Source organism: Bubalus bubalis, chromosome 19 (genome assembly GCF_019923935.1).
Source record: "Bubalus bubalis isolate 160015118507 breed Murrah chromosome 19, NDDB_SH_1, whole genome shotgun sequence".
NCBI lineage: Eukaryota > Metazoa > Chordata > Mammalia > Artiodactyla > Bovidae > Bubalus > Bubalus bubalis.
The window spans coordinates 58,417,573-58,431,116 of record NC_059175.1 but is presented as its reverse complement, the minus strand read 5'-3'; the positions used below and the strand labels follow the sequence as shown (position 1 = coordinate 58,431,116).

At 45.2% G+C, this 13,544-nt stretch overlaps 1 protein-coding gene across 3 annotated transcripts in view; it reads left to right on the top strand.

Moving 5' to 3' along the window:
• Positions 1–13,544, top strand: part of OTULINL (OTU deubiquitinase with linear linkage specificity like) — a 30,411-nt gene that overhangs the window by 14,200 nt on the left and 2,667 nt on the right. For 2 of the 3 annotated variants that reach the window (XM_025270696.3, XM_025270697.3), the window contains 6 exons: positions 8,518–8,677; positions 8,766–8,797; positions 8,897–8,988; positions 9,910–10,059; positions 12,141–12,269; positions 13,164–13,433. In XM_025270696.3, the coding sequence (XP_025126481.1) occupies positions 8,518–8,677; positions 8,766–8,797; positions 8,897–8,988; positions 9,910–10,059; positions 12,141–12,269; positions 13,164–13,433 (833 nt within the window). Of the gene's footprint in view, positions 1–2,298; positions 2,440–8,517; positions 8,678–8,765; positions 8,798–8,896; positions 8,989–9,909; positions 10,060–12,140; positions 12,270–13,163; positions 13,434–13,544 lie in introns of those variants that run through there. The other variant, XM_025270698.3, reaches the window with a different exon arrangement.

Sequence of the window (13,544 nt, the reverse complement as noted above, 5' to 3'; positions counted from 1 at the left end):
GACGACAGAGGATGAGATGGTTGGATGGCATCACTGACTCGATGGACATGAGTTTGGGTGAACCCCGGGAGTTGATGATGGACAGGGAGGCCTGGTGTGCTGCGATTCATGGGGTTGCAAAGAGTCGGACACGACTGAGCGACTGAACTGAACAGTCCTCTTGGTGTTGGCAAGGAGCGTTTCCTGCTGCATTTGTTCAACTCTGGGTTGGTAGGAAGGAGCCTGGGGTAGATGTGCCCAGTCCTGTGGGATATGGACTGTGCGCCTAGCGTGAAGTCAGTTGTCTCATAGGGCTACGGTCCTGTGACTCATTGGTCACAACTTTCAAGATAAAAAGCTTGCACGTTGGTGGTTCTCTTCCTCAGTGATACTGATCTTGTTGTCGTTGGTTATAGAACTTTACTAAGTGGAAGACTTGTTTCTTAAGCAGGATTAATACCTGAAATCCAAAAGTGTAGAAAGTCTTTGGACCTCACCATTTCCAAGATTTGTGAAGAGGATATTTGTTCTATCTCCCCTATAACTGACACAGAAACAACCAAATAACCTGTGGTTTTGCATGAGCCTGAGGCTGTGCTGGTTGTTACAAACCCAGGCTGTCACCCCCCTATGCTGACGTTCTGAACATCTCCAGCAGTCTTCTAGGATTCCAGACTATTCAGAAACCTTGATGACCTAACAAGATTTGTTCTGTGTGTTTATCATTCTGTTTCCACATAGCTTCATTTATTCCTTTGGATGAACAAACCACATTTTGCTTTATGTCTCAGAACTCAGCTCTGAGAGAGGTGACCCACCGGGGCAGACAGCATGAGGACTCTGTTATTCTGAGTCCTGGTGGGGCCCTGACACCAGGATGTATAAGCTGGGGGCCTAGACAAGCTGACAAGTAACCTTTCCCAGCAGCAGAGCGTCGTGCCACTGGACCCTGAACTCCCTGGAGCCAGAGACTGTGTCTTTTCACTTCACTGCCTGCCAGTCCAGCTCCCAGCCCAGGGTGGGAAGTAGAATAAGCAAGGGATGAGGGGCAGGAGAGGAGGGCTTCTGGGGCCCCTCCCTGTCCACTGAACCATGTGGCCTCAGTTGACTCCTCTCTGCAGGACCCTCACCCCTCCACCAGCCCTGCTACAGAGAGCCTGCAGGGATGTCCTGGGGCGGGCGGCTTTTCCCACCCCCCTCTCCCTGGTTGCCTCCTAACCCATCAGTCTCTCTTGGCCAATCTCCTGCTAATTAACCAGAATATGGCCTTGAAGCTGATAGAAATAGCTGTTGTATTTTTTAAGTTTAAAAGTATTTTTGACTTTGAAGTTTCAGGGCTTTTAAAAATTATTTTGTATTGGGGTATCAGTTCAGTTCAGTCGCTCTGTTGTGTCCGACTCTTTGCAACCCAAATGGACAACAGCACGCCAGGCCTCCCTGTCCATCACCAACTCCCGGAACGTACTCAAATTCATGTCCATCACGTCGGTGATGCCATCCAATCATCTTATCCTCTGTAATCCCCTTCTCCTCCTGCCCTCAATCTTTCCCAGCATCAGGGTCTTTTCCAGTGAGTCCATTCTTCACATCAGGTGGCCAAAGGATTGGAGCTTCAGCTTCAACATCAGTCCTTCCAATGAATGTTCAGGACTGATTTCCTTTAAGATGGACTGGTTGGATCTCCTTGCAGTCCAAGGAACTCTCAAGAGTCTTCTCTAACACCACAGTTCAAAAGCAACAATTCTTCAGCGCTCAGCTTTCTTTATGGTTCAACTCTCACATCCATACATGACTACTGGAAAAACCATAGCTTTGACTAAACGGACCTTTGTCAGCAAAGTAATGTCTCTGCTTTTTAATACGCTGTCTAGGTTTGTCATAGCTCTTCTTCCAAGAAGCCAGTGTCTTTTAATTTCATGGCTGCAGTCACCATCTTCAGTGATTTTGGAGCCCAAGAAAATAAAATCTGCCACTGTTTCCTTTTTTCCCGCATCTATTTGCCATGAAGTGATGGGACTGGGTGCCATGATCTTTGTTTTCTGAATATTGAGTTTTAAGCAAGCTTTTTCCACTCTCCTCTTTCACTTTGATCAAGAGGTTCTTTGGTTCCTCCCGGCTTTCTGGGTTAATTGGATGGAGTATAGCCAATTAACAATGTCGTGATAGTTTCGAGTGAATAGCAAAGGGACTCAGCCATACATAAACATGTATCCGTGCTCCCCCGAACTCTCTTCCCATCCAGGCTGCCACATCACATTGAGCAGAGTTCCAAGGGCCGTTGTTGTTCGGTCGCTCAGTTGTTGTCTGACTCTTCACTCCCTCATGGACTGCAACACCAGGCTTCCCTGCCCTTCACTGTCTCCTGGACTTTGCTCAGATTCGTGTCCATTGAGTTGATAATGCCATCCAAGGAGCAGAGTTCCGTTGGCTGTAAGGCAGGACTTTGAAGTTTTTAACAAGGTGATCTTACCATGTGATCTGTCCCAAACATCTAAATTAAACTGCCTTTTCTGTCTTGTAGCTCAGGCCTAGCTTCCACCGCCCACCCCCCAGGCCCGCTCTGTAGCCCTTGATTGGCCGCCTCTGCTTCAGGAGCATGTCAGTGGGCTGGGCCCGGGGGGGCAGAGGAGCTGAGGGTGGGGGGAGTGACGCCCCGGGGTGACCTGGGGGGAGTGGACGGGGTGGAGGACTGGAGGGCCAGCTCAGCCCCATCACCACCACAGCCAGGAGGCCAGCCAGACCCGGGGGGTCTCCAGAAGGCCAGCCAGACCCGGGGGCCTCCAGAAGGCCAGCCAGACCCGGGGGGTCTCCAGAAGGCCAGCCAGACCCGGGGGGTCTCCAGAAGGCCAGCCAGACCCGGGGGCCTCCAGAAGGCCAGCCAGACCCGGGGGGTCTCCAGAAGGCCAGCCAGAGCCGGGGGTCTCCAGAAGGCCAGCCAGACGCGGGGGCCTCCAGAAGGCCAGCCAGACCCGGGGGCCTCCAGGAGAGAAGCCTGAACCTCAGGGCAAAAGTGCTCTCAGTGTCATCACTCAAGTTTCCGGCTCTTCTGTGTCTTTTTAAGTTTTGTTTTCAGGTTTGTTTTTTTTCTTTTTGGTTTCCTGTTTGAATTATTTCAGTTTTGGTACATTTTAGCGAACGGAAAGAAAAAAATTCTAAGTAGAATTTTACCACACACAAAAAATCCAGGAGCTTTTAATTTTTTCAGTTGTAGTCACTGGTCTTGTCGGTCATAGGTGGGATGCTAGTGTCAAGATGGACACACTCTGGGCTGCAGGAGGCTCTGACATCATCACCCAAGGAGATTGCAGCTCCCTGGGTGTTCCTTTCGGGCATGTGTGTGTGTGTGTGTGTGGTGGTGGTGGTGGGGGAAATGGGGTCTCTGCAGATGGTAATGCTGGGGATGGGGTTGTGGGGAATGTGTGAGACCTAGTTCACCCACTTTCCAGCATCACAGAAATGTTCTGTGCTTTATATATTGCCTCATTTTCAGCCACCACCCAGGTGGTCCAGCCCAAAAGTGTTAAAAAGAAATCTCATTTTTATCTCTTGATGAGCCTTAAAAAGGATCAAATCCATAATTCTCGGCAGCACTTTTCTTCACTGCCAGAACCACCCCCCACCCCCCAGTTCCCCTTGTTTCTGATCCTCGTTCTCCCTCCTCTGTTGATTATGTTGAAAGACTGACTCCCTGATGGTGGAACTTCTTTTCCCGTTAGTCCAGAGGGCTCCCCCCGAAGGCCAGCTCGTTCGGGAGGGTGCCGGGTAGTGGAGGGGAAGTGGGACGGGCGGGTGCTGACTTCCGTCTGTCTGGCTGGCCCAGGGGGATCCCAGGCAGAGTCTGACGGGGAAGATCTTATCCCCTCTCAGCTGCTTTTGGGGAAATGAGATCTGACTCACGAGATCATCAAAGCTGTGATCACGATAGTCTGCTCAGCGCCTTACTTGTGTTGTTCTTCTCTGTGTCTGTCATTTGGAGTTGTAATCCTGTTACAGGATAATTTTTTTTATTATTTTCTTTGTAAAGAGTCTATTTTCCACTTGCTGTAGCAGAGCTGATTAAGGGTCCACTCAGCTTTGTCCTTCAGAGGCAGGTAGGGGAGCGATATGGCGTCCAGCATGACCTTGCCCGGGTTTGGACTCCAGCTTTGCGGGTGATTTAATTTTTCTCTCCCTCTAAGTGTCCTCAGGTGATAAAATAATAATGAACATGGGCTGGGTACTTCCTGTGCCCCTGAGCGCGAGCTCAGTATTTCCTTCAACCATCCAGCAGCTCCAAGAGAGGGCTACGTGTTACCAGGGTAATGGTAACAGCGCTCCCTGCATCCTGGCACTGGGGGATCCTGCCCTGCCCACCGGGGTTAAGGAACAGACACTTGGGGGCATGGAGTCCCCCACCTCATGTACAACAGGACCAGGGCAGGAGCAAATGAGACAGTTCATATAAAACGCTTGCCACAGAGTCCAACACAAAGCTCAAATTGTAGCTCTTTTAATTAATTTAATTAAAAATCATACTTTTTCCTGCTAAAACACTGTGTCTCCTCTCCTTTCACTGAGAAGCCACACTCCTGATAATGTTTGCATATGAAGTTGCATAAACACCTCCAGTCGTCTCTGAACTGCAGGCTCGAGTCCTGCTGGTACCCACAGCAACGCCCACGGTCCACTCCCTGGCCCTCCTTTGTCTGAGTTATATTGACTGACACCTGTGGGTGCCCTGGGCCGAGTGAATACAAGGACTTTAGGCTGCTGTTCCCATTTTTCCCAAGAAGGGACTGCTTAGCCCTCACATGATTTTTTCTGATAAGTTGATCAGATCATCCTTTCTCCAAGTTTGGAGGCCGGGTTTAATTTTGAGGATTAGGGCAGGAGGCTAGGGAAGTCCATGCATGTGGGTGCAGGTGTGGGTGTGAGGAGACCATAGTCTGTGGTGGGTCCTCATGGTGGCCCTGGCAGCTTCTGAGAGGGCTCAGGAGAAACCCCCATTTCAGGGGTCTCAAATGCCCCAAGGGGCAGGGCAGTACCTTTTAAGAATGCAGTATGTTGGTTGGAGTCTGTGACCAATGAGAGCCGTGCCCAGTGGAGGCCCCGGCCAGAGCCTGCAAGCACTCCATGTCCACAGAAAACCAGGACGACCCAGTGGGATGTAGGCAGATGCTCCATAGGGGTTCCCAACCTCCAGGGTTTAATGCCTGAGGAGCTGATGTAACAACAGAAATACAGTGCACAGTAAATGTGCCTGAATCATCCCCAAACCGTTCCCCCTCCCTAGTCTGTGGAAGCAAATTCCTCCGTGAAACCTGGTGTCAGAAGGGTTGGGGACCGCTGCTCTAAAAGGCTCTTCATGGAAGAAGAAAGGTGACTGTGTTACCGTGAGAAAAGCATCACCAGTCCTGGGCTTTAGGGAAACTGAGGCTCATCCGTGTGGTGGGAGTGGTGACCGACGGTTTGCTTCGGGAGGCATTCTGGCAACATTTGTCACAGCTGAAAGTGTGCACACATCTGGACCCAGAGTTCCCTCTTCTAGAAATTATCCTGAAAGACACCATGAGTCCACAGGACTGGTGGAGGGGAATGTTTGTAAGAGTGAAAAATGCAGAAACAATCCAAACGCTCATCACCCAGTCAGTGACTATGTGCACATACGATGATCTGCCTCTTTACTGTGATGTTACACATGGCACCCCACTCCAGTACTCTTGCCTGGAAAATCCCATGGACGGAGGAGCCTGGAAGGCTGCAGTCCATGGGGTAGCCGCTGAGGGTCGGACACGACTGAGCATCTTCACTTTCACTTTCACGTACACATCCTTTCAGAGGAATACCATAGAGTTGTTAGTAAAAATCTTACCTTATAGGTGCAAATGCATCACAGCTTGCGTTTTGAAACAATTCATTAAAATTTTTCATAAATGTCTAGGCAAGAGTAAATATATAATTAGCAGCTAATCAATTGTTCTGAACAGATACACACCTGCTCTTGAAAATGTACTTGTCCATAGTTTTTTAAGATGTTAGCATGGGGGAAACATCTTAAAGGGTATGTGATATGCCCTTTCTTTATTGAGAGTATATATATTTCCTTCTAGAGAATGTATATCAACTTTATTGCTTATGATTAAAATTGTAAATTCCAAATCTGTGAGGCTTTGACTCCAGTTAATCATTGGACTTTTTTTTTTTTTTTTTTTTTTAACTAAGGGAGGGAACTGCTTCACAATGAACCCCAGGAGGTTTGGCGACTGTTCAAAAGTTCTCTTCCTCATTTGTATTTCGGCATTTGACATCTTTGAACATAATACAATTAGGAATATGTTGCAGATAGTAAAATATTGCAAGTTCCCAGTTTGAGCTCTCTGGGCCAATGAATTATCCCTCTGGTCACATGAGGAATCATAGTGGACCCCGTAAGCTGCATACCTAGGTCCACGCGTGTCCCTTCTAAGTGGCCCCCTTTCTGGAAATGATGTCCCTCTCCGTGCCTGAAGTCTGAGCCTTGTCCTTGCTCAGGTGATGCCCTGAGGTGTCATGGCCCGTCATGACGGAGGAGTATCAGCGTGGGCAGGGTCGGGGTGGCATGGCCTGAGGTCCCCGGGGTTAGGGCTGGGTGCTGAGCAGACCCTCTTGGTCATTCTTGGATTTAACAGATCTTCTACACAGGGTGAGGTGCACTGGGCTGGTTCTTAACTAATTTCATTCCCTTGTTGTCCAGCGAGGTCAGTATTTTGACTCTTCATTTTATAGTCAAGACAGTTCAGTTCAGTCAGTCGTGTCTGACTCTTTGCGACCCCATGAATTGCAGCACGCCAGGCCTCCCTGTCCATTACCAACTCCCGGAGTTCACTCAAACTCTCGTCCATCAAGTTAGTGATGCCATCCAGCTATCTCATCCTCTGTTGTCCCCTTCTCCTGCCCCCAATCCCTCCCAGCATCAGAGTCTTTTCCAATGAGTCAACTCTTCGCATGAGGTGGCCAAAGCAATGGAGTTTCAGCTTTAGCATCATTCCTTCCAAAGAACACCCAGGACTGATCTCCTTTAGAATGGACTGGTTGGATCTCCTTGCAGTCCAAGGGACTCTCAAGAGTCTTCTCCAACACCACAGTTCAAAAGCATCGATTCTTCAGCACTCAGCTTTCTTCACAGTCCAACTCTCACATCCATACATGACCATGGAAAAACCATAGCCTTGACTAGATGGACCTTTGTTGGCAAAGTAATGTCTCTGCTTTCAATATGCTATCTAGGTTGGTCATAACTTTCCTTCCAAGGAGTAAGTGTCTTTTAATTTCATGGCTGCAATCACCATCTTCAGTGATTTTGGAGCCCCCCAAAATAAAGTCTGACACTGTTTCCACTGTTTCCCCATCTATTTCCCATGAAGTGATGGGACCAGATGCCATGATCTTCATTTTCTGAATGTTGAGCTTTAAGCCAACTTTTTCACTGTCCTCTTTCACTTTCATCAGAGGCTTTTTAGTTCCTTTTCACTTTCTGCCATGAGGGTGGTGTCATCTGCATATCTGAGGTTATTGATATTTCTCCTGGCAATCTTGATTCCAGCTTGTGCTTCTTCCAGCCCAGGGTTTCTCATGATGTACTCTGCATAGAAGTTAAATAAGCAGGGTGACAATATACAGCCTTGATGTACTCCTTTTCCTACTTGGAACCAGTCTGTTGTTCCATGTCCAGTTCTAACTGTTGTTTCCTGATCTGCATATAGATTTCTCAAGAGGCAGATCAGATGGTCTGGTATTCCCATCTCTCTCAGAAATGTCCACAGTTTATTGTGATCCACACAGTCAAAGGCTTTGGCATAGTCAATAAAGCAGAAATAGATGCTTTTCTGGAACTCTCTTGATTTTTCCATGATCTAGCAGATGTTGGCAATTTGATCTCTGATTCCTCTGCCTTTTCTAAAACCAGCTTGAACATCTGGAAGTTCACGATTCATGTACTACTGAAGCCTGGCTTGGAGAATTTTAAGCATCACTTTACTAGCGTGTGAGATGAGTGCAATTGTGCAGTAGTTTGAGCATTCTTTGGCATTGCCTTTCTTTGGGATTGGAGTCTAGGGTCAAAGAAGTGAAGGATCCCACCGTCACACATCTGAATAAGCAGGGGAAGACGGGTTTTATATTCAGCTTTGAGGGATTCTGAAACCCATGCTCTTTATGTTCCCTATTTCTCTTGAATTATATAGGACAAAGATATGTATGACACTGATTATTCAATATTTAGATTGAATTTTTAAATGCTCTAAAAATATCTATCTAAATCAATGATGACTCTTTACAGGTAAAATTTATCCAGTGTATTTTCTTCCCCTTAAATAAAGCAGGCTTGTGTAATTGTACTTCATGATTTTTTTTTATTGGAGTCTAGTTGATTTACAGTGTTAATTTCTGCTGTACAGCAAAGTGAGTCAGTTATACACATATATACATACTTTTCTATATTCTTTTCCGTTATGGTTTATTCCAGGATGTTGAATATAGTTCCCTGTGTGCTACAGTATTATTATTATTACATTTTTGTAGGAAATGACCAAGTTCACTCCTGGACACTAGTCACCAGCCAAGCCTTAGATACCGCGTGGAGAGTGGTGAAGGGGTCGGTGACCTTGGCAGTTTCACTTCTGGCAGCCATCCTCGGCTACTTCAGAAGGCTGCATATGCATTTAGGGCACCGGCTGAAATGGTATGTGGCTCTGTCATCTTTAAATTTCAAAAATGCCCTTGCTGTTAAAAATAGAATTTTCATGTTATTATTTCCATTTATCTTTTAGGTGGATTGGATATCTGCAGAGAAGATTCAAAAGTAAATATGTTCATGCCTGTGTTTCCTTGTTTTAAGAGAGGATTTCAGAAGGGAAAGGGAAGGGAAAATTCACCACTGTGTATTTTCAATTTGGTTCAGGGAACCTCAGCGTGGAGGCAGAAGTTGATTTACTCAGTTATTGTGCAAGAGAGTGGAAAGGAGAGACACCCCATGCCAAGCTGATGAGGAAGGTGTGTGTCTGTTTATTCAGGTCGTGGTGGATGGAGACTTTGTGTGTAAAAATCAGGAAACTCACATTCCACTATGCTTTACCAAATACGGAGCCAGGAACAACTGTGGCTGCCGTTAAAAGCCAAACAGCTGCTAGGCATCACCTTCAGGCCTTTCACTTAGCGCTGGGGCCTTCAAGGACTTGGGTAAATTAGGCCTGTAATTTCAGGACACTTGAGCATTGTACCCTTTTCAGTTCTCTCCTGGCCAGGTCTATTAAAACATCTGTAAGGGGCTTCCCTGGTGGTCCAGTGGCTAAGACTCCCAGTGCAGGAGGCCTGGGTTCAATCCATGGTCAGGGAACTAGCTCCTACATGCCACAACTAAAGATCCCACATGCTGCAACTAAGAGCCAGCGCAACCAAATAAAGATATATTTTTATTCAGCACATGCATTGGAGACTTCTGTCCTTGAAGGGATCAGGCACCTTGACATAAAATATTTTGAGGATTTTTTTAGAACTTTCCATCAGACCAGTCTTGGTAAATATCCCCAGCTGTGTTGTCCAACCTTGTCACTAGCAAAAACCAAAAAAAGTCAAAAAGGAAAAAGAAGTACTTTTCGATTACTCTTTAGCGTGGACTTAAAAGTACATATAATAGTTTTCACTGCAGTCGGGTTGTAGCCATCCTCTCCCCACAATGACATTTCCTGACTCTGGGCTTCCAGGAAGTTATCAACTAAAATAGCGTCACATGGACTCTGTACACACACAAGTCACTTGAAAATTACACGTGGTCGCATCCACAACCCATACTGGTTCTGTTTCTGTTGTCCGCTTTATTTGGGAGTAGCGCTTTGCTAAAGATGCCATGAATTAGCTTCCTTTAGTCTCTTGTCCAGTGGAATTAAGAACGGCTTTTTCCTCTGGTGCCAATAGGCTTATGAGGAGCTGTTTTGGCGGCGGCATATTAAATGTGTTCGACAAGTCAGGAGAGACAACTACGATGCCCTGAGGTCGGTGCTGTTTCAGATCTTCAGCCGAGGCCTCGCTTTCCCATCCTGGATGAAAGAAAAAGATATCGTGAAGGTACGTTAGGTCCTAACGCTGGAAATCTGGCAAAAGTCATGCTGATGGGAACTGCAACACAGAGTCTGGGGTCTTCTGCGGGTGGTTTGTATTGTACACAAGGTGTCAGGGGATTGAAGGTCCTTTAGCTCAGTCCTCTGTCTCTCATGCCAGTTTGCAAAGAAATCATCTCAGATAGTCATACTCAATTTTGTTTGTAATGCCAGCATTTTTTCTTGAGAAGGGCGTCTGTCTTTTCTAAGTAAAGTGGTCCTTTAATCCACTTTTCTGCTCTGGCTATTTGAGCATTGACAAGTGCAGTGTGTAAGCTCCATCCCAAAGATGCCCTCATATCCCTTTTTGGTCAATCCGTCTCTTACTCTAGGCATCCACTGATAATGTTTTCTGTCCCTTTAGTTTTGCCTTTTCCAGAAGGTCAGAGAAATGGAATGCCCCATTCTGTAGACTTTTGAATCTGCCCTTTTCACTTAGCATAATGCATTTGCAGATCATCTGTGTTGTTCCATGGATTTGTAGTTCAGTGCTTTTATGGTTGAGTGGTGTTCCTTCATATGAATAGAAGACATCTTGTTTATCCATTCATGCTTAAGTTGAAGGATATGTGGATTGCTTCCAGTTTTTAACAGTTATGAATAAAACTGTTACAAATATTCCAATTCAGGATTTTGTATGAATGTAAGTTTTCATTCCTTTTGGGTAAATACTTAGGAATGAGATTGCTGGGTCACATGATAGGTTTTTCTTTAGCTTTGTAAGAACCTGCCAAGTCTTTTCCTAAGTGGCTCTGCCATTTTGCCTTCCCACCAATAACATGTGAGTTCCAGTTGTGCTATAGTCTCAGATTTTTTGTTTGCTTTTTAGCCATTCTAATAAGGATGCATTTGTATCACTGCTTTTGGTTTGCATTCCTCTAACTGGTAGTGATATTGAACATCTTTTCCGGTGCTAATTTGCCACCCACATTGCCTCCTTGGAGAAGTCTTAGTTCAAATACTTTGCCCAATTTTTTACATTGAGTTTTGAGGGTTCTTTTTATATTCTGAATACAAGTGCTTTATCAGATACGTCATTTGCAAAGATTTTCACCCAGCCAGTGCCTTTTTTTTTTCATTTTCTTGACAGTGCCAGTCAATATATTCTTGATAAATAACCTTAATTTTTTTAATGTAATATGCCTATTACAGAAGTGTGAGCAAACTCTAGGAGATAGTAAAGGACAGGGAAACCTGGTGTGCTGCAGTCCATGGGTCACAAAGAGTCAGACATGAGTTAGCAACTGAAGGACAACAACGATATGCCTAACCACAGATGCACATTTAAGGATGGAGAAGCAAAGAAATATAAAGTATATGCATATATAGAACTCCACATTTCCATAACATCTTTTATTTAGAGTTGTTGTATTGGTAGTTTAGTTTATGTAGCAGTTGTCAAGTGTATGCTTGTGCCAGCCCTGTTGCTAGTTGCTGAGGACAGACAGCACAGCCAAGACTCTGGGTTCCACAAGCTCAGTGGGGTGGAAGATGGATCAGATACCCACAATTAATCAGATTCTTATGCATGCCATGATCATATTTAATCCAACAATAATCCTGAAAAATGGATAGGATTGTCCTTCATTTATGGTGGAGGATGCGCTAAGAGGTAACATAACTAGCGCTGGTTGAGTAACCTCTCAGCAGACCAGTGAGGAGCTAGGTTTGAACCACAGAAAGCATCCTTCTATAATCCATGTGTTCCCTGATGTAGTGGGTTGGCCAATTACTCTAATGGCTGTTTGGTTAAACATAATTTCTAAATGAATATACCTAGGAAGTCTGGGAAGTGTTTTATGTAAAAAGATTGTTTCTGTAGACTTAGTGTTCATTCACGTTTTCATCTGTTGTGAAACTGTGAATCAAGAAGGTGATCCAAATCAATCCACAAATCTAAAAAGAGATTATGTTTTACTTAACTGCCATTACAGTCTTTTACACTGATGAATTCTGAATGAGAAAAGATTACCCGCTGTGCCATATTCCGAGTTGTGTGTCAGACACGCTGAGATACTGACCACTGTTGGCATCTACTTCCTTTTCAAGCTTCCTGAAAAACTGCTCTTTTCGCAAGGTTGTAATTGGATCCAGCAGTACAGTTTTGGTCCTGAGAAGTATACGGGTTCCAATGTGTTTGGAAAATTACGCAAATGTGTGGAATTACTAAAAACACAGGTGAGTCTCCAGGGGAAAAAGACGAAGAATAAAAGCATGCATCCCACACGCAGCCGCTTGCCTCCCGTGTCAGGCATGTCGCAGTGTGTCCCATGAGAAGGAGGTGCAGGCAGAAACACTCGTCTAGTAACTGACCATTTCCTTTCCTGCTCTTAGTTCTCCTCCCAAGTAATGATCGAGAGCAATGTTGTTCTACACGGTTGTTAGGCCAGTTGTGGCTAACTAGCCAACCAACCTTAACAATCACACTTCTATTTTTCTAGAAAATGTGGTGTGAGGTCCAGACAAGACAGTGGGAGATGCCCTTTGGAATGCACCCTGTTAGTAACTCAGGGACAGCACAGATATTATCATTTGACTAAGAGTTTTTCCTGCTTTTTACTAGACACAGATTTTAGATTGTTGAAATGAGTCCTCCTTGGGAAATGCCATTTCAGTGCCACGGCTTTCTGATCTGTAAAACTAATAAAATGAGTAGTCTCAACCCTGTACCATTATTATGAGGATTTAATGAGCAAATACCCATAGATTGCTTTATATTCCAGTGGTGAAGTGGTGAAGAATGCTAGTGGTGAAGAATGCTAATTAGTACTCTTTGTCACTGGACTATCCTTTATGTAATCCAGCATCCTTAGGGGTAGCTTTAGGAGGCTGATTTCTTTAGTTTTCTACCTAGGAGGCAGTGTATTTTTGAAAAAATATCTAAACGACTTTGTTATTGTAAAAGTAATCAATACTTAGGGTTACAACAATCAGTGTCAAAATATATGAAATGAACAGTTAATGGGTCCCCTCACTAATCCCTGGTTTGTTTTACAAGTACTTCAAAGATGATGCAATGGTGTGTGTACTGACCTTTCCCTTCTAAGTTTCACTTAACTTCTGTGTTTCTAGTGGACTGAATTTAGTGGAATTAAAGATTATCACAAGAGAGGAAGTATGTGCAACATCCTTTTTTCTGACGCTCTCCTGGAATGTAAACTTTACGAAGCCCTGAAGTTCATCATGCTCTATCAAGTCACCGAGGTTTATGAACAAATGAAGACCAAAAAGGTCATCCCCAGTCTTTTTCGACTCCTGTTTACCCGGGAAACCTCTTCTGACCCCTTGAGCTTCATGATGAATCACCTGAATTCTGTTGGCGACACATGTGGACTGGAGCAGGTAAACGGGGCAGAAGAATCGTGTCTGATGAGGGACAGTGCTGGCAATGCTTCAGCATGTAGGTGATTGCAGTTTACTGTCAGCAGTGATAAAACCAGCTGCAAAGAGTGG